This window comes from Oncorhynchus masou, chromosome 13 (assembly GCF_036934945.1).
Source record: "Oncorhynchus masou masou isolate Uvic2021 chromosome 13, UVic_Omas_1.1, whole genome shotgun sequence".
NCBI lineage: Eukaryota > Metazoa > Chordata > Actinopteri > Salmoniformes > Salmonidae > Oncorhynchus > Oncorhynchus masou.
The window spans coordinates 85425137-85451586 of NC_088224.1; the positions used below are offsets into that span (position 1 = coordinate 85425137).

At 46.5% G+C, this 26450-nt stretch overlaps 1 protein-coding gene across 1 annotated transcript in view; it reads right to left on the reverse strand.

Moving 5' to 3' along the window:
- The window catches only part of LOC135553167 (rho guanine nucleotide exchange factor 17-like), a 112744-nt gene that overhangs the window by 2683 nt on the left and 83611 nt on the right, over positions 1 to 26450 (reverse strand). The window contains 17 exon segments of the mRNA XM_064985330.1: positions 1 to 919; positions 1026 to 1301; positions 1570 to 1744; positions 2904 to 3120; positions 3224 to 3310; positions 4853 to 5120; positions 5243 to 5484; positions 7348 to 7535; positions 7689 to 7762; positions 7876 to 8083; positions 8595 to 8713; positions 9079 to 9164; positions 10053 to 10162; positions 12366 to 12416; positions 12531 to 12716; positions 13405 to 13497; positions 19064 to 19180. The exon segment at positions 1 to 919 is cut by the window's left edge and continues 2683 nt beyond it. Of these exon segments, the coding sequence (XP_064841402.1) occupies positions 714 to 919; positions 1026 to 1301; positions 1570 to 1744; positions 2904 to 3120; positions 3224 to 3310; positions 4853 to 5120; positions 5243 to 5484; positions 7348 to 7535; positions 7689 to 7762; positions 7876 to 8083; positions 8595 to 8713; positions 9079 to 9164; positions 10053 to 10162; positions 12366 to 12416; positions 12531 to 12716; positions 13405 to 13497; positions 19064 to 19180 (2703 nt within the window). The 3' untranslated portion in view covers positions 1 to 713.

The following is a 26450-nucleotide window of genomic DNA, read 5'->3' on the forward strand; positions in this document are numbered from 1 at the left end:
CATGTCTGCCTCAATCTCTCTCTCTCTCTTCTTCTCCTTCACCTGATCGGTCTGTCCTCATCCACACTCTCTATTTCCTTCTCTCTCTCTCTTCTTCTCCTTCACCTGATCGGTCTGTCCTCATCCACACTCTCTATTTCCTTCTCTCTCTCTCTCTTCTTCTCCTTCACCTGATCGGTCTGTCCTCATCCACACTCTCTATTTCCTTCTCTCTTTCTTTCTTGCTTTCCCTCCATATCCTTCATCTAATCTCTTTTCTCCAGTCACTCTCCCTTTCCTAATCTCTCTCTCGCTCTTGTTCCCTCTCTCCAAGTAAAGTCTGTAGAGTTTAATTATGACACGGAGTCCACAGACTGAGCAATACAAGTGGAGGGTGATTCACGCCGAAACACCAAGCACACACCACTCAGCAATTAACAACACACACAGTTGCATCGGAACAAATTAAAACAACAGAAACCTGGTTTAAAGTGAGCCTGTAGTTTTTCAGTCTGGGCTAACAACACCCATGCACAGAGAGATCAGAAGATTGAGCAAAGGACAAAAAAACTGGACCTAATAGAAAGGGGGAGGGGTTTAAAGAGGAGGGCGGGGTTTGTGTGCGGTTTCAGCTGAGGGTGGGGTTTAAAGGGGTCAGAGGACTCCCCAAGGCAGTAGTGTATGTTGCTGGTGCTTAGGGGGTGGGCTTTATCAAATGGGGCCGGCTGATTGGCTCAGACCCTCCACAGCAGTAAGTGGTTGGTGCTGTCGTCCCGCCCCACTGTCTCACTGCTGCTATTGGTCAGCCGGAAGTCCTCGTAGCCGTCGCCACCTGAGATCACCAGCTGATTGGTTTTGACGGGAAGGAGGGCGGAGGCTCGTCGGTGAGAGGAGTCCCGCCTCTGCAGACCCCCATTACCCCCGTCAACACCACTCTGGGCTGGAGACAGAGGAGTTCAAAGGTCATAAATATGGAAGCATCCATTTAAACATTGTATGACAAATGTGTTTGTAAGAAATAATGGTGCTTGAAGTGACATGGTTACCTGTGGTATCAGGGGGCAGGGGGAAGTTGACATCGAATCCTTCAGGTAGTTCTATGGAGGTGAGGAACCTCACATGGCCAGTGTGTCCGTGAGCGGAGCCCATGGGGGTCAGAGGTGACCGCAGCGTCCCTGACACAGTCCCAGAGCTGACGGCTGGGATAGACAGGGTCAGGACCACCCCTGCGCTGGTCCCGATCCACAGCAGGTCCTTACAGCCCAGGAGAGCTGTGATCCTCAGACACGCTGCCTTGTGTTGCCGGATGATCGCATCTGAACCTGGAAAGGGGATGAGAATGGTGGAGAGTAAGGTGAGAGAGAGGTGAGAGAGAGAGAGAGAGAGAGAGTGTGAGGTGCTGCCATCTACTGGTTAGAGAGTAGAGTGTTATGTAATGCTTTCAGGTGCTGCCATCTACTGGTTAAGAGTAATGTGTTATGTGTAATGTAATGTGCTGAGTTAATTTGTGTGTGTGTGTGTGTGTGTGTGTCGTTAAGGCAGTAAAGGTCTGCAATGTTTTGGACACGTATGGTGTGTGCTCTGTGTTACCTGCAAGCATCTTGTGCACGGCGGGAGCCACGTCCACCTCCGTCAGGCTGTCCCAGGTCTGGGCGTGGTAAAGTCTGATCTGGGCACTACCCTGGAGCGCCAGCCACACCCCCTGGCCGTAGCTCACCATGCAGGTAACACACCTACTGCTGTCTGTGCCCACCTGGAACCAGTGCTGCAGGGGAGAGAGAGAGGTTACAACCACCCATCAGGGGCAGCAGGTAGTCTAGTGGTTAGAGCGTTGGACTAGTAACCAGCAGATAGTCTAGTGGTTAGAGCGTTGGACTAGTAACCAGCAGATAGTCTAGTGGTTAGAGCGTTGGACTAGTAACCAGCAGGTAGCCTAGTGGTTAGAGCGTTGGACTAGTAACCAGCAGGTAGCCTAGTGGTAGAGCGTTGGACTAGTAACCAGCAGGTAGTCTAGTGGTTAGAGCGTTGGACTAGTAACCAGCAGATAGTCTAGTGGTTAGAGAGTTGGACTAGTAACCAGCAGGTAGTCTAGTGGTTAGAGCGTTGGACTAGTAACCAGCAGGTAGCCTAGTGGTTAGAGCGTTGGACTAGTAACCAGCAGGTAGTCTAGTGGTTAGAGAGTTGGACTAGTAACCAGCAGGGAGCCTAGTGGTTAGAGCGTTGGACTAGTAACCAGCAGGTAGTCTAGTGGTTAGAGAGTTGGACTAGTAACCAGCAGGTAGTCTAGTGGTTAGAGAGTTGGACTAGTAACCAGCAGGGAGCCTAGTGGTTAGAGCGTTGGACTAGTAACCAGCAGGTAGTCTAGTGGTTAGAGAGTTGGACTAGTAACCAGCAGGTAGACTAGTGGTTAGAGAGTTGGACTAGTAACCAGCAGGTAGACTAGTGGTTAGAGAGTTGGACTAGTAACCAGCAGGTAGTCTAGTGGTTAGAGCGTTGGACTAGTAACCAGCAGGTAGCCTAGTGGTTAGAGAGTTGGACTAGTAACCAGCAGGTAGTCTAGTGGATAGAGCGTTGGACTAGTAACCAGCAGGTAGCCTAGTGGTTAGAGAGTTGGACTAGTAACCAGCAGGTAGTCTAGTGGTTAGAGCGTTGGACTAGTAACCAGCAGGTAGTCTAGTGGTTAGAGCGTTGGACTAGTAACCAGCAGGTAGTCTAGTGGTTAGAGCGTTGGACTAGTAACCAGCAGGTAGCCTAGTGGTTAGAGAGTTGGACTAGTAACCAGTAGGTAGTCTAGTGGTTAGAGAGTTGGACTAGTAACCAGCAGGTAGTATATATATATATATATATTTTTAAAATCAGTCCATCCACCCATTAATTCATTCACCCATCGTTCCATCCATCTTGTGACTGGACTGTGATCATACCTCTTGCACCAGTGTGGTTGTGTTGATGATGAGAACGCGGTTCTGTGAACCACACCACAGCTTCCCTCCGACCGGGACCATCTTAGTGACAGGACTACTGGGCGTGCCCAGACTCAACGTCTGAGATGACTGGGCGTCCCAGAAACTCCCCGCCTCCCTCTGGTAGACGATCACTTCTCCGTTGGCCAGGGACACAAACACCTTGTTGTCCAGGTAGCTGAGGGAAGAGTAAATCACCAAAGTAGTAAATCACCAAATAAAGTCTAGATGAAGAGGAAGACTTCTCTGATGTTTGCTAACATGAAAGCAGCCAGACTCACAGAATACACAGGATGGGAGCAGAATGCTGCATCTTCATGCTGTTCTTACGGTTCCGGATGTTGTCTGATGACTGGTACACATGGATACTGGCAGAGGGAGTTCAAAACACGGAGTTAGGATTTCAATGTGTGTGTGTGTGTGTGTGTGTGTGTGTCTGTGTGTGTGTCTGTGTGTGTGTGTGTCTGTGTGTGTGTGTGTGTGTGTCTGTGTGTGTCTGTGTGTGTGTGTGTGTGTGTGTGTGTGTGTCTGTGTGTGTCTGTGTGTGTGTGTGTGTGTGTGTGTCTGTGTGTGTGTGTGTGTCTGTGTGTGTCTGTGTGTGTGTCTGTGTGTGTGTGTGTGTGTGTGTGTGTGTGTGTGTCTGTGTGTCTGTGTGTGATGTGTGTTTCTCCGTCTGTGTGTGTCTGTGTCTGTGTCAGTGTCTGTCTGTGTGTGTGTGTGTCTGTGTGTGTCTGTGTGTGTCTGTGTGTGTCTGTGTCTGTGTGTGTGCGTGTGTGTGTGTGTTTGTGTATCAGAGGTCGACCGATTAATCGAATGGCTGATTAATTAGGGCCGATTTCAAGTTTTCATAACAATCAGAAATCGGTATTTTTGGACACCGATTTTGCCGAGACTGCCTGTTACGCAACTGCAGTAACCAAAGTAAGTTGCTAGCTAGTTAAACTTATCTTATAAAAAACAATCAATTAATCAATCATATTCACTAGTTAACTACACATGGTTGATGATATTACTAGATATTATCTAGCGTATCCTGCGTTGCATATAATCTAACTGAGCATACAAGCGTACAAGTATCTGACTGAGCGGTGGTAGGCAGAAGCAGGTGCGTAAACATTCATTCAAACAGCACTTTCGTGCGTTTTGCCAGCAGCTCTTCCTTGTGCGTCAAGCATTGCTCTGTTTATGACTTCAAGCCTATCAACTCCTGAGATGAGGCTGGTGTAACCGAAGTGAAACGGCTGGCTAGTTAGCGCGCACTAATAGCGTTTCAAACGTCACTCGCTCTGAGCCTTCTAGTAGTTGTTCCCCTTGCTCTGCATGGGTAACTCTGCTTCGATGTGGTGGCTGTTGTCATTGTGTTGCTGGTTCGAGCCCAGAGAGGAGCGAGGAGAGGGACGGAAGCTATACTGTTACACTGGCCATACTAAAGTGCCTATAAGAACATCCAATAGTCAAAGGTTAATGAAATACAAATGGTATAGAGGGAAATAGTCCTATAATTCCTATAATAACTACAACCTAAAAATTCTTAACTGGGAATATTGAAGACTCATGTTAAAAGGAACCACCAGCTTTCATATGTTCTCATGTTCTGAGCAAGGAACTTAAACGTTAGCTTTCTTACATGGCACATATTGCACTTTTACTTTCTTCTCCAACACTTTGTTTTTGCATTATTTAAACCAAATTGAACATGTTTCATTATTTATTTAAGGCTAAATTTTATTGATGTATTATATTAAGTGAAAATAAGTGGTCATTCCGTATTGTTGTAATTGTCATTAATACAAATAAAACATTTAAAAATTGGCCGATTAATCGGTATCGGATTTTTTGGTCCTCCAATAATCGGTATCGGTGTTGAAAAATCATAATCGGTCGACCTCTAGTGTGTGTTGTGCGTTTACCATCCGTCCTCTGTGCCCAGCCACACAGAGCTCTGGTAAGCCTCCGGGTCAATGCTGAGCAGATCCTCCAGACTGGCTCTGGTGAAGGATCCCCGGGAGGAGCGGCGCATCGCTCTCCCGTCCATGGGGCTCTCGCTGTGGGGTCGACCTCTTCCACCCACCCCTGGCCTGCCTGGAGCTCCATAAGGACTGGCCTCTGGGTAGTCCTGCTCCTCCTCACTACTGGTGGTCTCTGTAGCCATGTCCTTAGAACCAGACCCCTCCTCATCTAGGACAGAGGGGCAAAGGCATAGCCGTTACCAGGGCTGTTGAATGGGTGTCTGTCTGTCTGTCTGTCTGTCTGTCTGTCTGTGTGTCTGTGTGTCTGTCTGTGTGTCTGTCTGTACTCACTGCCATAGCTGGATGACACAGTAGAATGACTGGCTTGGCTCTGCAGAGTGGAGGAGGGGCTAGGAGAATCTTCATCGTCCGTGTCATCACTGTCAAACGGAACTAACTCTGGACCCGCCCCTGGAGGGGGCTCAGTCAGCTGCAGCGACGAATGAGAAATGGAGATGTGTAGCTGCTGCTGGGATGGGGTGGAGTCGACAGCTACACGGGGAGGGGCAGGGAAGGGGTCCACTCCACGTTCCCTAGGAGACACAGGTTGCAGGATGCTGATTGGTTAGAAGTCAGTAACGTTAGCATTACAAGCATTGCAGGACATCAACAGTAAAAACTTATACGTGTGTGTTTGTGCACTATGCTCTGTGTACCAACCTCCCCTTGAGTCCAGGGACTGATACATGTGTGTTTGTACACTATGCTCTGTGTACCAACCTCCCCTTGAGTCCAGGGACTGATACATGTGTGTTTGTGCACTATGCTCTGTGTACCAACCTCCCCTTGAGTCCAGGGACTGATACATGTGTGTTTGTGCACTATGCTCTGTGTACCAACCTCCCCTTGAGTCCAGGGACTGATACATGTGTGTTTGTGCACTATGCTCTGTGTACCAACCTCCCCTTGAGTCCAGGGACTGATACATGTGTGTTTGTACACTATGCTCTGTGTACCAACCTCCCCTTGACTCCAGGGACTGATACATGTGTGTTTGTGCACTATGCTCTGTGTACCAACCTCCCCTTGAGTCCAGGGACTGATACATGTGTGTTTGTACACTATGCTCTGTGTACCAACCTCCCCTTGAGTCCAGGGACTGATACATGTGTGTTTGTGCACTATGCTCTGTGTACCAACCTCCCCTTGAGTCCAGGGACTGATACATGTGTGTTTGTGCACTATGCTCTGTGTACCAACCTCCCCTTGAGTCCAGGGACTGATACATGTGTGTTTGTGCACTATGCTCTGTGTACCAACCTCCCCTTGAGTCCAGGGACTGATACATGTGTGTTTGTACACTATGCTCTGTGTACCAACCTCCCTTGAGTCCAGGGACTGATACATGTGTGTTTGTGCACTATGCTCTGTGTACCAACCTCCCCTTGAGTCCAGGGACTGATACATGTGTGTTTGTGCACTATGCTCTGTGTACCAACCTCCCTTGAGTCCAGGGACTGATACATGTGTGTTTGTGCACTCTGCTCTGTGTACCAACCTCCCCTTGAGTCCAGGGACTGATACATGTGTGTTTGTGCACTATGCTCTGTGTACCAACCTCCCCTTGACTCCAGGGACTGATACATGTGTGTTTGTGCACTATGCTCTGTGTACCAACCTCCCCTTGACTCCAGGGACTGATACATGTGTGTTTGTACACTATGCTCTGTGTACCAACCTCCCCTTGAGTCCAGGGACTGATACATGTGTGTTTGTACACTATGCTCTGTGTACCAACCTCCCCTTGAGTCCAGGGACTGATACATGTGTGTTTGTGCACTATGCTCTGTGTACCAACCTCCCCTTGACTCCAGGGACTGATACATGTGTGTTTGTGCACTATGCTCTGTGTACCAACCTCCCCTTGACTCCAGGGACTGATACATGTGTGTTTGTGCACTATGCTCTTGTACCAACCTCCCTTGAGTCCAGGGACTGATACATGTGTGTTTGTGCACTATGCTCTGTGTACCAACCTCCCCTTGACTCCAGGGACTGATACATGTGTGTTTGTACACTATGCTCTGTGTACCAACCTCCCCTTGAGTCCAGGGACTGATACATGTGTGTTTGTGCACTATGCTCTGTGTACCAACCTCCCCTTGAGTCCAGGGACTGATACATGTGTGTTTGTGCACTATGCTCTGTGTACCAACCTCCCCTTGAGTCCAGGGACTGATACATGTGTGTTTGTGCACTATGCTCTGTGTACCAACCTCCCCTTGAGTCCAGGGACTGATACATGTGTGTTTGTGCACTATGCTCTGTGTACCAACCTCCCCTTGAGTCCAGGGACTGATACATGTGTGTTTGTGCACTATGCTCTGTGTACCAACCTCCCCTTGAGTCCAGGGACTGATACATGTGTGTTTGTGCACTATGCTCTGTGTACCAACCTCCCCTTGAGTCCAGGGACCGCGGCGATGCAGATAATCCTAGCAGAGCAGACAGCGATACAGGCCTCTACAGTGGGCTGGTCTCTGATGTTGAGCAGACACACCTGGCCCACGTATCCATCACTGTTACACACCCACACCTCACTGCTGCTCTCTGGACAACTGTGGCTGGGGGAGGCACAGGAGAACTGGGGAGGGAGGCACAGGGCAGGGTGGAAGGGAAAGGACCATGAATACTTAAGTAGGCGGGTTCTCCATCACAACACCCTAAGCTTTACCGTAGACAGTCAGAATGGCCAGGTAAACATGTCACATCACCAGGGCAGGCTGGTCCCTCTCACCTGCATCCCACTACGGGTCTTCATAATGGGGATAGCCTTCAGGAACTCTGGGTCCCACTGGTCCTTATTCATTGCTACACACACAGGACAAAGGAAGTGGGAAATGGAGGTTATTAACTTAGAGTTTGATCTCTACGAAAGACAAGTGAACTATACAATGTTAAATAACAAACGTGTTTCCTCGTACCCAGTTGCTTCTTGGCATCTTCGAAGGCCTGTTGGAAGTTGCTGCGTGTGTCCGGGGAGCTGAACTCGAAGACGAAGCTGGTTTCTGCCGAGGCGGTGGTCAGCTCCAGCTTGGTGGGCAGGAAGCTTATACTGAACGCTAGAGACTGTTTCTCTGCAAGGTCCCTGTGAACCGACACCATCAGGTCCTTTATCACTTCATCCAGAGGCTGAGGAGCGAGAGGGAGGGAGGGAGGGGGAGGGGAGGGGGGAGGGAGAGGGGAGGGGAGGGAGGGGGGAGGGAGGGGGAGGGGAGGGAGGGAGGGAGGGGAGGGAGGGGGGGAGGGAGGGGGAGGGGGAGGGAGGGAGGGGGAGGGGAGGGAGGGAGGGAGGGGAGGGAGGGGGAGGGAGAGGGAGAGAGGGAGGGAGGGGGGAGGGAGGGGGGAGGGGGAGGGGGGGAGGGAGGGAGAGGGGAGGGAGGGAGGGGGGAGGGAGGGGAGGGAGAGGGAGAGAGGGGAGGTGAAAGGGGAGGGGGAGAGAGGGAGGGAGAGGGGGTGGGAGGGCAGAGTGAGAAGGAGGGAGAGAGGGAGGGAAGGTGGGAGGGGGAGAGGGCAGGGAGGGAGAGGGAGAGACGGGAGGGAGGGGGAGAGAAATTAGGTTTGTTAAAGTAGATTTCTCAGAGAGAGAGGAACTAAATGTAAATGTGTATGAGATTTGCTAGATGTGAGGTGTGAGTGTTACCTGGTGAGGGAAGCTGAGAGTCTCTGATAGTTTGCTGATGTGTCCCAGTGTACTCAGGTCCTCGTCCAATCGACCAATCATCTTCTGGATGGTCTCTTTGTTGGTTGCCTGGGAGGGGCCTTACATACAGGAAAAGAGATGATGACATCTGACCTCTGATACTCATATGAAACTACAGATCCCATGAGCCTGTGATACAGGAAGAACTACAGTATAATCTCAGATACATATCAAAATAAAAATGTAATTGTATATCTGTCACATGCGCCAAATACACCTTACCATGAAATGCTTACTTACAAGCCTTTAACCAACAATGCAGTTTTAAGAAAATATTTACAAAATAAACAAAAAAATATAGATACATGAAGGTAATTTCAGACTATAAACTACACATCCCATGAACACTGGGATACAGGAAGAACTACAGTATAATTTCAGATACATATAAACTACACATCCCATGAGCCTTCAGGAGACTTACTTTTCACAATCTCCACATCCTCTAGGGGAAGTTTCCACAGGAACTTATATTTACTGGACGTGTCGATTACACTGGCAGCAGAGTACCTGGAAGAGGGAGATGGAAAGACGTGAGGACAGGGAGAAAAACAGAGTTATTTCTGTGTACGATGCAGAAAGTGTAATGTGTTTCAGGCAACACCAGGGGGCAGCAAGACAGTCTCCTTTTATTTAACACAGCAAAAGTACGGGGTGAACCCATAGAGAAGGATAGAGGCCTCTAGTAGCCAAAAAGACATTTTAGTATGGGCAGTATTTCTATGGGTGAACCAAGGGGCCTGGGTTCCGGTTTCGACTACTACAGTCTCGCTTCAGTACTGCAGTTTAACTGGAGTCCGGCCCAGGAAGTCAGCCCCATAGAGAAGTCCCGATTTGAAAATTCCTTTAGGCATCATTTTTTTGTGCACAAAACATCCATTCAATTATTCAAATGACTGATGCTGAGGCAGAATTTTTTAAATCCCAAAGATATTAACACTGTATATTCATCCAATGTCTGTCATGTTTCTGGATGACGTGATGAGCTGCTCCTGTGCACATTCGGTCTAGGATGCATATGTGAAGTTGGGCTGTGAAAACAGAATCTTACCCAGAAATACACGCTCCACATATCGGCGTACACGAATGTGAGTAGATTAAGTTGAAAACAAAAGGTCTCTTGTTCTTTTATACCTCAATGTGGGGAACGTAGGGTTTAGGTTAGGGACCTAACATTAACCCATACAGTCTCCACTCGTCAAATAGGGATTCCCAGGAGGATCGGTAGTGAGTGGAATGGAAAAATACAAGATGGACTGATCTGTCTGTTGTCATTCTATATTGTGACTCAAAAGCTCAAGCAGCTACATTGCAGGTTTGTGTGTGTGTGTGTGTGTGTGTGTGTGTGTGTGTGTGTGTGTGTGTGTGTGTGTGTGTGTGTGTGTGTGTGAGGCTCACAGGCTCATGGAGCTGCGTCTCAGGGATCCAGACTTCCTCTTTAGGGTGGTGCAGATGAGCAGATCACTGAAGAGGAAGAGAGAACGGTCCTTCTTACCCCCCACGGTCTTCTGCAGAGTGAGAAAGAGAGAGAGGAGAGAGAGTTGAGTGAGGAGAGAGAGAGGAGAGAGTTGAGTGAGGAGAGAGAGACAGAGGAGAGGAAAGAGAGAGGCAGAGAGAGGAGAGTGGAGTGAGAGAGGGACAGAGGAGAGAGAGCCAGAGGAGAGAGAGGAGAGAGGCAGCGGGTGAGAGAGGAGAAAGAGAGAGATGTGAGTGGAGAGAGGAGCGAGGAGAGAGACAGAGGAGAGAGAGAGAGAGACAGATGGACAGAGCGAGAGAGAGAGAGAAAAATAGTGAGAGAAAGCGTGAAAGAAAAAGAGAGACATCCAATCCTTATCTGTTGTCTAGATTGATATCTGACAGAGGGCAGTATCAGAGGGATGTCACTCAGCAGAGTATACAGTGCCTTGCGAAAGTATTTGGCCCCCTTGAACTTTGCGACCTTTTGCCACATTTCAGGCTTCAAACATAAAGATATAAAACTTTATTTTTTTGTGAAGAATCAACAACAAGTGGGACACAATCATGAAGTGGAACGACATTTATTGGATATTTTAAACTTTTTCAACAAATCAAAAACTGAAAAATTGGGCGTGCAAAATTATTCAGCCCCCTTAAGTTAATACTTTGTAGCGCCACCTTTTGCTGCGATTACAGCTGTAAGTCGCTTGGGGTATGTCTCTATCAGTTTTGCACACCGAGAGACTGAAATTTTTTCCCATTCCTCCTTGCAAAACAGCTCGAGCTCGTTGAGGATGGATGGAGAGCATTTGTGCACAGCAGTTTTCAGTTCTCTCCACAGATTCTCGATTGGATTCAGGTCTGGACTTTGACTTGGCCATTCTAACACCTGGATATGTTTATTTTTGAACCATTCCATTGTAGATTTTGCTTTATGTTTTGGATCATTGTCTTGTTGGAAGACAAATCTCCGTCCCAGTCTCAGGTCTTTTGCAGACTCCATCAGGTTTTCTTCCAGAATGGTCCTGTATTTGGCTCCATCCATCTTCCCTTTAATTTTAACCATCTTCCCTGTCCCTGCTGAAGAAAAGCAGGTCCAAACCATGATGCTGCCACCACCATGTTTGACAGTGGGGATGGTGTGGTCAGGGTTATGTGCTGTGTTGCTTTTACGCCAAACATAACGTTTTGCATTGTTGCCAAAAAGTTCAATTTTGGTTTCATCTGACCAGAGCACCTTCTTCCACATGTTTGGTGTGTCTCCCAGGTGGCTTGTGGTAAATTTGAAACTACACTTTTTATGGATATCTTTAAGAAATGGCTTTCTTCTTGACACTCTTCCATAAAGGCCAGATTTGTGCAATATACGACTGATTGTTGTCCTATGGACAGAGTCTCCCACCTCAGCTGTAGATCTCTGCAGTTCATCCAGAGTGATCATGAGCCTCTTGGCTGCATCTCTGATCAGTCTTCTCCTTGTATGAGCTGAAAGTTTAGAGGGACGGCCAGGTCTTGGTAGATTTGCAGTGGTCTGATACTCCTTCCATTTCAATATTATCGCTTGCACAGTGCTCCTTGGGATGTTTAAAGCTTGGGAAATCTTTTTGTATCCAAATCCGGCTTTAAACTTCTTTCCAACAGTATCTCGGACCTGCCTGGTGTGTTCCTTGTTCTTCATGATGCTCTCTGCGCTTTTAACGGACTTCTGAGACTATCACAATGCAGGTGCATTGATACGGAGACTTGATTACACACAGGTGGATTGTATTTATCATCATTAGTCATTTAGGTCAACATTGGATCATTCAGAGATCCTCACTGAACTTCTGGAGAGAGTTTGCTGCACTGAAAGTAAAGGGGCTGAATAATTTTGCAAGCCCAATTTTTCAGTTTTTGATTTGTTAAAAAAGTTTGAAATATCCAATAAATGTCATTCCACTTCATGATTGTGTCCCACTTGTTTTTGATTCTTCACAAAAAATACAGTTTTATATCTTTATGTTTGAAGCCTGAAATGTGGCAAAAGGTCGCAAAGTTCAAGGGGGCCGAATACTTTCGCAAGGCACTGTATATACAGTACCAGTCAAACATTTGGACGCACCTTCTCATTCAAGGGTTTGTCTTTATTTTTACAATTTTCTACATTCTAGAACAATACTTTCGCAAGGCACTGTATATGGTCTCTGCTGTCAGTCTGGAAGACCGTCATAATGTCACACTGTCAATCAATCAGTCTGAGTGTCTCAGTCTCACCGCCTCCATCACCATCTCCTGTCTCAGGAACTTCCTCATTGGGTTAAGGATCTGACAGAGAGAGAGAGAGAGATCATTATTACAGTACTATTCACTTTGAGATAGTAAAAGAAAGCAGTGTGAGTGTATATATATATATATATATATTATATGTAAGTGTCCTACATCTCTGACGTGTTCTACTCCCTCGATGTGGGCTTCTATCTCCTGCATGACGCGTGTCTCTCTCTCCACCTCCTCCGCAGAGCGACGCCCCTTATTGATCTTCTCAGCCAATCGCTTGATGTCTCTCTGGGCGTCCAATAGCAATGGGTGGTCTGGATGTTCCTCAGGAGTGTGCTTCAACAGATCCTAGAGAACAGGGACACCATATTTTACTACCAAGGAGCTTCATCTGCAGGAGAATATGAATCCAAATACACGTTTACATCTTCATCTTTACACCTTCATCTTTATCTTCAAACCTTCATCTTTACACCTATATATTTACACCATCTTTACACCTTCATCTTCACACTTTCACCTTTACACCCTCATCTTCATCTTTACACCTTCATCTTTACACCTTCATCTTCATCTTTACACCTTCATCTTTCATACGCATGCCTTAAACACTAAACTGGTTGACATTGAGGAAACAGCTAGGCCAGGAGAAGCCTGGGTCTCATCTCAGACTTTAACCCAGTTAGGCAGAGGGGAGGAGACTCACCTTGACCAGTTAGGCAGAGGGGAGGAGACTCACCGTGACCAATTAGGCAGAGGGGAGAAGACTCACCGTGACCAATTAGGCAGAGGGGAGAAGACTCACCGTGACCAATTAGGCAGAGGGGAGGAGACTCACCTTGACCAGTTAGGCAGAGGGGAGGAGACTCACCTTGACCAGTTAGGCAGAGGGGAGGAGACTCACCTTGACCAGTTAGGCAGAGGGGAGGAGATTCACCTTGACCAGTTAGGCAGAGGGGAGGAGACTCACCTTGACCAATTAGGCAGAGGGGAGGAGACTCACCTTGACCAGTTAGGCAGAGGGGAGGAGACTCACCTTGACCAACAGCTCATAACGGGGGATCCTCTGGACAGGCTTGATCATCAGATCACCCAGGGCCTGCTTCTCCTTGTTCTCACGCATACTGGTCTGTGGGGGGGAGGGAGAGAGGAAGAGAGAGGAAGGTGGGAGATAGAAGGAGCGGCAGTAGGGAAGAGAGAAGAGAGACAGAAGAGAAAGAGAGGAGAGAAAAGGAGAGAGAGAAGATAGAGAAAGGGAGAGAGAAGATAGAGAAAGGGAGAGAGAAGAGAGAAAGGGAGAGAGAAGAGAGAAAGGGAGAGAGATGAGAGAGAAAAGCAGAAAGAAAGGCAGAGAGAAAGGGAGAACGGGGCAGTTCTAGTCAGACCGCTATACAGTGTGAATAATCTGTCTGGTTTCTCCACAGACAGTAGATGGCGGTATGGTTCCACATTTTGATCACTCACCCTCCTGTTACATCTGGAGTACTTCTCCTGTCTTATCAGGTGTCCTGTGTGAATTTAAGTATCTCTCTCTCTCTCTCTCTCTCTCTCTCTCTCTCTCTCTCTCTCTCTCTCTCTCTCAGGACCTGAGCCCTAGGACCATGCCTCAGGACTATATAGCCTGATGACTCCTTGTTGTCCCCAGTTCACTTGGCCGTGCTGCTGCTCCAGTTTCAACTGTTCTGCCTGCGGCTATGGAACCCTGACCTGTTCACCAGACGTGCTACCTGTCCCAGACCTGCTGTTTTCAACTCTCTAGAGAAAGCAGGAGCGGTAGAGATACTCTGAATGATTGGCTATGAAAAGCCAACTGACATTTACTCCGGAGGTGCTGACCTGTTGCACTCTCGACAACCATTGTGATTATTATTATTTGACCCTGCTGGTCATTTAAGAACATTTGAACATCTTGGCCATGCTCTGTTATAATCTCCACCCGGCACAGCCAGAAGAGGACAGGCCACCCCTCATAGCCTGGTTCCTCTCTAGGTTTATAATCTCCACCAGGCACAGCCAGAAGAGGACTGGCCACCCCTCATAGCCTGGTTCCTCTCTAGGTTTATAATCTCCACCAGGCACAGCCAGAAGAGGACTGGCCACCCCTCATAGCCTGGTTCCTCTCTAGGTTTCTTCCTAGGTTTTGGCCTTTCTAGGGAGTTTTTCCTAGCCACCGTGCTTCTACACCTGCATTCCTTGCTGTTTGGGGTTTTAGGCTGGGTTTCTGTACAGCACTTTGAGATATCAGCTGATGTACGAGGGGCTATATAAATACATTTGATTTTGACCGAGTCACTGAAGAAGACCTGTGACTTTTAACAGTCATCATCTAGTCTGGTCAAAGGTCAACTATCGAGGGGAGAAAAACAACAGCTAATAGGTGACTGGAGAAACAGACACACACACTACACACACACACACACACACACACACACACACACACACACACACACACACACACACACTATACATTCGCAAACTATACACACACACACAGACACACAAACTATACAGGGGGGGGCTCCCGAGTGGAGCAGTGGTCTAAGGCACAGCATCTCAGTGCTAGAGGCGTCCCTAAAGACCCTGGTTTGATTCCAGGCTGTATCACAACCGGCCGTGATTGGGAGTCCCATAGGGTACAATTGGCCCAGCGCTGTCCGGGTTTGGCCATTATTCTAAATAAGAATTTGTTCTTAACTGACTTGCCTAGTTAAATAACTAATTAAAAAAATATGCACACGATACACAAACCACACACACACATACAAATGATACACACACACACATACAAATGATACACACACACACATACAAATGATACACACACACACATACAAACTACACACACACACACACACACTGAACTAGACACCTAGATATCCACACGTTTTGAGCTCCATGCCCCCGCTCTGTCTGTAACATCTGTGATGACTAGTGAGGAACTGCCCCTCCCTAACTTCAGGCTATGCTCACAACCAGACATCCCAACCAGAGTACTTTGTTCTGGCAGCTCTGGTGTCTTGGCCCTCCCACCCCTACGGGAGGGCAGCTCCCGCTCAGCCCAGTCCAAGCCCTTCTCTGTCCTCCCACCCCTACGGGAGGGCAGCTCCCGCTCAGCCCAGTCCAAGCCCTTCTCTGTCCTCCCACCCCTACGGGAGGGCAGCTCCCGCTCAGCCCAGTCCAAGCCCTTCTCTGTCCTGACACCCCAATGGTGGAACCATCTTCCCCCTGAAGCTAGGACAGCAGAGTCCCTGTCCATCTTCCCCCTGAAGCTAGGACAGCAGAGTCCCAGCCCATCGTCCGAAAACATCAAACCCCATCTCTTCAAACAGTATCTTAAATAATCCTCTTCACCCCCCTGAAAAAAATGGATTAGTAAAAATACACCTGAACCAGCAACTGCCCCCCCCCCCGCTAAATGACTCACTACTGTAAGTCACTGGATAAGAGAGTCTGCTAAATGACTCACTACTGTACATCTCTGGATAAGAGAGTCTGCTAAATGACTCACTACTGTAAGTCTCTCTCGATAAGAGAGTCTGCTAAATTACTCACTACTGTACATCTCTCTGGATAAGAGAGTCTGCTAAATGACTCACTACTGTAAGTCTCTGGATAAGAGAGTCTGCTAAATGACTCACTACTGTACATCTCTGGATAAGAGAGTCTGCTAAATGACTCACTACTGTAAGTCTCTCTGGATAAGAGAGTCTGCTAAATTACTCACTACTGTAAGTCTCTCTGGATAAGAGAGTCTGCTAAATGACTCACTACTGCAAGTCTCTCTGGATAAGAGTGTCTGCTAAATGACTCACTACTGTAAGTCTCTGGATAAGAGAGTCTGCTAAATGACTCACTACTGCAAGTCTCTCTGGATAAGAGCGTCTGCTAAATGACTCCAATGTAAATGGTTCACTTCAGTAGAACCTGCCTGTCACACAAAGAGCTGGGTCAGAATGCTCTACCTCAAGCTGAGTGTACACTACACCATTTGGCCCCAATTAAGCTGCCTCAAACAAGTTTTTGAGATCGCAAACAAAATCCCGATGTCATTGCCTCCTCGAGGGTGTGCGGCCGATCCGGTCTTTGGGCGTTTGATTTTATTGGCACAAAATGTGCAATGCTCTTGTAGTGCGAACGTACAACGACAAGTTTTGAGTACGGTGATCAGCGACAGCCAATTGGAGCTCGCCAGAGAAGAGGACAGTGAAATGAAGACGTTGTTTCACATCACCCAGAATATAGACTAGAGCAGGACTAATGACTACTACTAGTATTAATAGTATGGATATATAGACTAGAACAGGACTAATGACTACTACTAGTTTGAATATATAGACTAGAACAGGACTAATGACTACTACTAGTATTAATAGTATGGATATATAGACTAGAACAGGACTAATGACTACTACTAGTTTGAATATATAGACTAGAACAGGACTAATGACTACTACTAGTATTAATAGTATGGATATATAGACTAGAACAGGACTAATGACTACTACTAGTTTGAATATATAGACTAGAACAGGACTAATGACTACTACTAGTATGAATATATAGACTAGAACAGGACTAATGACTACTACTAGTATTAATAGTATGGATATATAGACTAGAACAGGACTAATGACTACTACGAGTATGAATATATAGACTAGAACAGGACTAATGACTACTACTAGTATTAATAGTATGGATATATAGACTAGAACAGGACTAATGACTACTACTAGTTTGAATATATAGACTAGAACAGGACTAATGACTACTACTAGTATTAATAGTATGGATATATAGACTAGAACAGGACTAATGACTACTACTAGTATTAATAGTATGGATATAAAGACTAGAACAGGACTAATGACTACTACTAGTATGAATATATAGACTAGAACAGGACTAATGACTACTACTAGTATTAATAGTATGGATATATAGACTAGAACAGGACTAATGACTACTACTAGTATTAATAGTATGGATATATAGACTAGAACAGGACTAATGACTACTACTAGTATTAATAGTATGGATATATAGACTAGAACAGGACTAATGACTACTACTAGTTTGAATATATAGACTAGAGCAGGACTAATGACTACTACTAGTTTGAATATATAGACTAGAGCAGGACTAATGACTACTACTAGTATGAATATATAGACTAGAACAACAGGACTAATGACTACTACGAGTATGAATATATAGACTAGAACAGGACTAATGACTACTACTAGTATGAATATATAGACTAGAACAGGACTAATGACTACTACTAGTATTAATAGTATGGATATATAGACTAGAACAGGACTAATGACTACTACGAGTATGAATATATAGACTAGAACAGGACTAATGACTACTACTAGTATGAATATATAGACTAGAACAGGACTAATGACTACTACTAGTATGAATATATAGACTAGAACAGGACTAATGACTAATACTAGTATGAATATATAGACTAGAACAACAGGACTAATGACTACTACTAGTATGAATATATAGACTAGAACAGGACTAATGACTACTACTAGTATGAATATATAGACTAGAACAGGACTAATGACTACTACTAGTATGAATATATAGACTAGAACAGGACTAATGACTACTACTAGTTTGAATATATAGACTAGAACAGGACTAATGACTACTACTAGTATGAATATATAGACTAGAACAGGACTAATGACTACTACTAGTATGTGTTTGTACTTTACAGCTTTGAAGTTCACAAGAAATGTTATTCAATTCAAAATGTCGGCTTGATATTTCAACTTTGTATTGCAAGCGTGAATGTCTGACTGAAAATGTTTATGAGGCTGCTTTGAGCCACAGCTCATTGTAGCTACGTTAACAATATAATCACATAAGTGGTTTTGAAGAGACAGCGTGGTGGCTTGGAGAATCCTTATGACCAAGTAAAGATTGTTCTAGTGTGTGACCTACCATCTGCACCACTACGTTGGCAAGACAACAAATCTACAGGAAAGACGTTTGTTTAATGTGAGAGGCTCGGCGTTGTTGGGTAATTTAAAGTCCTGTAGTGTTCCCCCAGAATCAGAGAATCAGCAATCAACTCTTTCTCAAGGAAACCTCCTGAGAAAACTGGACGAGCAGGAGGGACAGGATGCACACACACACACACACACACACACACACACACACACACACACACACACACACACACACACACACACACAGAGACACAAACACACACACAGTCACACACACACACACACACACACACACACACACACACACACACACACACACACACACACACACACACACACACACACACACACACACACACACACACACACACACACACACACACACACACACACACACACACACAGTCACAGACACAAACACGCACTCACAGAGACACAAACTCAGAGACAACTGCACACACACAGAGACACAAATGCACACACACAGAGACACAAATGCACACACACACAGACACAAATGCACACACACACAGACACAAATGCACACACACACAGACACAAATGCACACACACACAGTAGATAAAGACAAGTCTGTGCATCACACTCACCTACAAGTGTCATTTAGACAGTGGACACACACACTCAAAAACAGTAGACACACACACTCATAAAAACAGTAGACACACACACTCATAACAACAGTAGACACACACACTCACCTCCAGGAACTTGAGGAATGCCGGCTTGGCCTCCTTTGCGATCCTCACGGCGTCTTTGGCGTTCAGGAAGTTATCGATGTATGCTGAATAAATATTAGCAAGAATCTCTTTGGAGAACTGTGTAGAAGAGAGAAAGACCGAGAGGGGAGAGGAGAGAGAATATTAACAGGCAAAATATACTGTAAAGAACCACCCCCCCATACATAGGTTGGGTTTGCTCCTAGCAGAACTCGGCTAGGTGAAGTGAACATCTGTGCCTCGCATATTTTAGCTTGAAAAAAAAAAAATGAAAAAAAGTTACTCTTTGTCCCTTTAGAGACACCGTAGCAACAACATAGACAAAATAGTCTGAATGTATGTAAGATAAAATCATGAAATCCGTCATTTCAAATCTAATTAAGATGATTGGTGCAGTATTTCTCAAGAGAAAAATGTGCAAGAAAACTAGTTGACTCTCGTTGAAAGACAACAAACATTTCCTTGAAGAATCCTGTCCATAGTTCCTACTCCTACTAGCAGTAGTACTGTTGACCAATCACCAACGAAGGGGCGTAAGAAAACCCCGTCCAAACCCTAAATCGAACAAAAGGTTATACTATATTCAGAAACTGTTGACTTTGAAAAATGTGACAGGCTTTAAGCTGACTCTAAAGGAGGGTGAATCCTGCCCGGCAACAAGTGTTTTGTGAGCCTGGCTCTGGCTGGGATTGGTCAATATGATGATACATAGCAAGCCTGCCTTCAGACTTAAAAACAGGGGATCCTTAGTGGGGAAAAGGGGAGCCTCCGTGGGGAGAGATGATGGAGAGCACAAACACACAGGAAGTGAGCACAACACGCATGCTCCACACACACTGTGACTCCCTCTGACCGGCCTTTTCTCTACACAATAGAGATGAGTGAGGTGGAGAAAGAAATTAGAGGGGAGAGGAAATGGAAATAGAGAGAGAGAGAGAGACAGAGAGAGAGAGAGAGAGAGAGAGAGAGAGAGAGAGAGAGAGAGAGAGAGAGAGAGAGAGACAGTTAAGGGGCATGGTTTAACAGTAACACAGAAATAGGCATTTAAACCCCTCATGAAAAGAGCTGCCCTCTCTCCTCCATCCCTCTCTCCTCCATCCCTCTCTCCTCCATCCCTCTCTCCTCCATCTGTAAGGAGTGATATCAGGATGGATAAATCACAGCCAGTAGCACCTTATTATTTGAGGAGGAAGGGCTCATTATAATGTCTGGAACGGAATGAATGGAATGGTATTGAACACCTCAATCATATGGTTTCCATGTGTTTGATATCAATCCATTCCAGACATTATTATGAGATGTCCTCCCCTCAGCAGCCTCCTGTGGTCTACACCTAAGCTGTCACCTGTAATGCCTCTCCCCATCCCCCCACCCTCCAGTTACACAAGCAGCCACTCTCCCCATCCCCCCACCCTCCAGTTACACAAGCAGCCACTCTCCCCATCCCTCCAGTTACACAAGCAGCCACTCTCCCCATCCCTCCACCCTCCAGTTACACAAGCAGCCACTCTCCCCATCCCCCCACCCTCCAGTTACACAAGCAGCCACTCTCCCCATCCCCCACCCTCCAGTTACACAAGCAGCCACTCTCCCCATCCCTCCAGTTACACAAGCAGCCACTCTCCCCATCCCTCCACCCTCCAGTTACACAAGCAGCCACTCTCCCCATCCCTCCACCCTCCAGTTACACAATCAGCCACTCTCCCCATCCCTCCACCCTCCAGTTACACAAGCAGCCACTCTCCCCATCCCTCCAGTTACACAAGCAGCCACTCTCCCCATCCCTCCACCCTCCAGTTACACAAGCAGCCACTCTCCCCATCCCTCCACCCTCCAGTTACACAAGCAGCCACTCTCCCCATCCCTCCCCATCCCTCCAGTTACACAAGCAGCCACTCTCCCCATCCCTCCACCCTCCAGTTAGACAAGGAGCCACTCTCCCCATCCCTCCACCCTCCAGTTACACAAGCAGCCACTCTCCCCATCCTCTTGTCACTCTTTCCCTTCTAATGTGGAAGTCATTCTTTTACATCCATTTAAAGGCGCTGTGCAGTCAAAAATGTGGTTTTGCTGTGTTTTATATACATTTCCACACTATGAGATTGGAATAATACTGTGAAATTGTGAACATTATGACAATGAACTTTTAGTGTAAGAGCTGTTGTAAAAGGCCATCTAAAACGTCAGCCTGTTTTGGTGGGACAGAGTTTTGGTCTGCCTGGTGACATCCCCAGGTGGTAAATTAGTTTATAGACCAATAAGAAAGAGAGCTAGTTTTCAGTTTCCCCCTCCAACTCACACCAACAATTATTGGTAAGAAGCATTTATTTTCTTATTTTTTGCCATTCTAATCTAAAACAATCACAGTAAGGTACTTAATTGTTACCCAGCCATGATTTGATATTGAGATAAAAACAGCTGCATTGGACCTTTAAGTGGGGAAGTCTCAAAGAGCATGAGTCTCTCTCCCCTTCATCAATCTGGAATGAACTGCTCAGACATTCAAACATTACATCCACAGCTCCCAATACACCCACTATATTCATAACCCAAATAAACAAACTCTGGAGTCTGGACAGGAAGTAAATAAACACACGCTGGAGTCTGGACAGGAAGTAAATAAACACATGCTGGAGTCTGGACAGGAAGTAAATAAACACACGCTGGAGTCTGGACAGGAAGTAAATAAACACACGCTGGAGTCTGGACAGGAAGTAAATAAACACACGCTGGAGTCTGGACAGGAAGTAAATAAACACACGCTGGAGTCTGGACAGGAAGTAAATAAACACACGCTGGAGTCTGGACAGGAAGTAAATAAACACACGCTGGAGTCTGGACAGGAAGTAAATAAACACACTCTGGAGTCTGGACAGGAAGTAAATAAACACACTTTGGAGTCTGGACAGGAAGTAAATAAACACACGCTGGAGTCTGGACAGGAAGTAAATAAACACACGCTGGAGTCTGGACAGGAAGTAAATAAACACACTCTGGAGTCTGGACAGGAAGTAAATAAACACACTCTGGAGTCTGGACAGGAAGTAAATAAACACACTCTGGAGTCTGGACAGGAAGTAAATAAACACACTCTGGAGTCTGGACAGGAAGTAAATAAACACACTCTGGAGTCGGGACAGGAAGTAAATAGGATGGAGGTCTAGAAACACAAGGTTATCCTAACTGGCAGGCCAACTCTCTTGCACAACCTCCCTGGCTCCATAGTATCGAGCACATAGCACTGAGGCTCGGTAACACGGTCACCACCGATAAATCCATGATTATTGAAAACTTCAACAAGCATTTCTCAACAGCTGGCCATGCCTTCCTCCTGGCTACTCCAACCTCGGCCAACAGCTCCACCCCCCCCCCCCTCCCGCAGCTACTCGCCCAAGCATCTCCAGGTTCTCCTTTACCCAAATCCAGATAGCAGATGTTCTGAAAGAGCTGCAAAACCTGGACCCGTACAAATCAGCTGGGCGTGACAATCTGGACCCTCCATTTCTGAAACTATCCGCAGCCATTGTCGCAACCCCTATTACCAGCCTGTTCAACTTCTCTTTCATATCGTCTGAGATCCCCAAGGATTGGAAAGCTGCCGCAGTCATCCCCCTCTTCAAAGGGGGAGACACCCTGGACCCAAACTGTTACAGACCTATATCCATCCTGCCCTGCTTTTCTAAGGTCTTCGAAAGCCAAGTCAACAAACAGGTCACTGACCATCACGAATCCCACCGTACCTTCTCCGCTGTGCAATCTGGTTTCCGAGCTGGTCACGGGTGCACCTCAGCCACGCTCAAGGTACTAAACGATATCATAACCGCCATCGATAAAAGACAGTACTGTGCAGCCATCTTCATCGACCTGGCCAAGGCTTTCGACTCTGTCAATCACCATATTCTTATCGGCACTCAGTAGCCTCGGTTTTTCTGATGACTGCCTTTCCTGGTTCTCCAACTACTTTGCAGACAGAGTTCAGTGTGTCAAATCGGAGGGCATGCTGTCCGGTCCTCTGGCCGTCTCTATGGGGGTGCCACAGGGTTCAATTCTCAGGCCGACTCTTTTCTCTGTATATATCAATGATGTTGCTCTTGCTGCGGGCGATTCCCTGATCCACCTCTACGCAGACGACACCATTCTGTATACTTCCGGCCCGTCCTTGGACACTGTGCTATCTAACCTCCAAACGAGCTTCAATGCCATACAACATTCCTTCCGTTGCCTCCAACTGCTCTTAAACCCTAGTAAAACCAAATGCATGCTTTTCAACCGTTTGCTGCCTGCACCCGCACGCCCGACTAGCATCACCACCTTGGATGGTTCCGACCTAGAATATGTGGACATCTATAAGTACCTAGGTGTCTGGCTAGACTGTAAACTCTCCTTCCAGACTCATATCAAACATCTCCAATCTAAAATAAAATCTAGAGTCGGCTTTCTATTCCGCAACAAAGCCTCCTTCACTCACGCCGCCAAACTTACCCTAGTAAAACTGACTATCCTACCGATCCTCGACTTCGGCGATGTCATCTACAAAATAGCTTCCAACACTCTACTCAGCAAACTGGATGCAGTTTATCACAGTGCCATCCGTTTTGTTACTAAAGCACCTTATACCACCCACCACTGCGACCTGTATGCTCTAGTCGGCTGGCCCTCGCTACATATTCGTCGCCAGACCCACTGACTCCAGGTCATCTACAAGTCCATGCTAGGTAAAGCTCCGCCTTATCTCAGTTCACTGGTCACGATGGCAACACCCACCCGTAGCAGGCGCTCCACTGATCATCCCTAAAGCCAACACCTCATTTGGCCGCCTTTCGTTCCAGTTCTCTGCTGCCAATGACTGGAACAAACTGCAAAAATCGCTGAAGTTGGAGACTTTTATCTCCCTCACCAACTTCAAACATCTGCTATCTGAGCAGCTAACCGATCGCTGCAGCTGTAGTCTATCGGTAAATAGCCCACCCAATTTTACCTACCTCTTCCCCATACTGTTTATATTTATTTACTTTTCTGCTCTTTTGCACACCAATATCTCTACCTGTACATAACCATCTGATCATTTATCACTCCAGTGTTAATCTGCAAAATTGTAATTATTCACCTCCCTCCTCGTGCCTTTTGCACACAATGTATATAGACTCTCTTTTTTTCTTCTTCTTTTTTTTCTACTGTGTTATTGACTTGTTAATTGTTTACTCCGTGTGTAACTCTGTGTTGTTGTCTGTTCACACTGCTATGCTTTATCTTGGCCAGGTCGCAGTTGCAAATGAGAACTTGTTCTCAACTAGCCTACCTGGTTAAATAAAGGTTAAATAAATAAAATAAAAACATTTACAGTATATCCCTCTTTTATCCTCACTCTAGTAATAATATATACCGTTTAGCAGATGCTTTTATCCAAATCTACTTGGTCACGCGTGTATACTTTATACGTATGGGTGGTCCCATGGATCCAACCCACTATCCTGGGATTACAAGCTCTACCAACTATACATGTTACTGTCGGCTGTCTGTCAAAGGAGGGAGCAGGACTGCATAGAAGGCACAGAGGGTCTGCATGTGTTTGTGCACGGTGTCAGGCCAGTTCAAGGCTATTGAGACGTGTGTGTACAGGTTATCATTACAAGGGGCTGAACTGTAGAGGGGGAGGAGGGCTGAGGGGTGACAGGGGTAAGAGAGAACGGGGTGAAGGGGGTGAGGGAGAAGGGCTGAGGAGGGAAGAGAGAAGAGTTAGGGGGTGAGAGAGGGTGAGAGAGAGGGGTGAGAGAAAGGCGTGAGGGGAAAGCGGTGAGTGGAGGTTGAGGGACATGACATGGCATCTGTGTGTAAACTGACATGTCAGACACACACACACCGAGAGTTGACCTCGCTGTAGCAGAAATGTCTAGCTCAAAGGAAGTTCAGACAGGTCAAGGGATTAGTACTTGCTACATTCCACTAGAATGGGCTAACACTGCCACATATTCTAACTGCATTCCACTAGCATGGGCTAACACTGCCACATATTCTAACTGCATTCCACTAGCATGGGCTAACACTGCCACATATTCTAACTGCATTCCACTAGCATGGGCTAACACTGCCACATATTCTAACTGCATTCCACTAGCATGGGCTAACACTGCCACATATTCTAACTGCATTCCACTAGAATGGGCTAACACTGCCACATATTCTAACTGCATTCCACTAGCATGGGTTAACACTGCCACATATTCTAACTGCATTCCACTAGAATGGGCTAACACTGCCACATATTCTAACTGCTTTCCACTAGCATGGGCTAACACTGCCACATATTCTAACTGCATTCCACTAGCATGGGCTAACACTGCCACATATTCTAACTGCATTCCACTAGAATGGGCTAACACTGCCACATATTCTAACTACATTCCACTAGAATGGGCTAACACTGACACATATTCTAACTGCATTCCACTAGAATGGGCTAACACTGCCACATATTCTAACTGCATTCCACTAGCATGGGCTAACACTGCCACATATTCTAACTGCATTCCACTAGAATGGGCTAACACTGCCACATATTCTAACTACATTCCACTAGAATGGGCTAACACTGACACATATTCTAACTGCATTCCACTAGCATGGGCTAACACTGCCACATATTCTAACTGCATTCCACTAGCATGGGCTAACACTGCCACATATTCTAACTGCATTCCACTAGCATGGGCTAACACTGCCACATATTCTAACTGCATTCCACTAGCATGGGCTAACACTGCCACATATTCTAACTGCTTTCCACTAGCATGGGCTAACACTGCCACATATTCTAACTGCATTCCACTAGCATGGGCTAACACTGCCACATATTCTAACTACATTCCACTAGCATAGGCTAACACTGCCACATATTCTAACTACATTCCACTAGCATGGGCTAACACTGCCACATATTCTAACTGCATTCCACTAGCATGGGCTAACACTGCCACATATTCTAACTGCATTCCACTAGCATGGGCTAACACTGCCACATATTCTAACTGCATTCCACTAGCATGGGCTAACACTGCCACATATTCTAACTGCATTCCACTAGCATGGGCTACCACTGCCACATATTCTAGGAGAGGAGAGGAGACGGGGGGTTAAGATGGACCAGGAGAGGAGACGGGGGGATTAACACAGACCAGGAGAGGAGACGGGGGGTTAAGATGGACCAGGAGAGGAGACGGGGTTAACATGGACCAGGAGAGGAGACGGGGGTTAACATGGACCAGGAGAGGAGACGGGGGGTTAAGATGGACCAGGAGAGGAGACGGGGGGTTAACATGGACCAGGAGAGGAGACGGGGGGTTAACATGGACCAGGAGAGGAGACGGGGGGT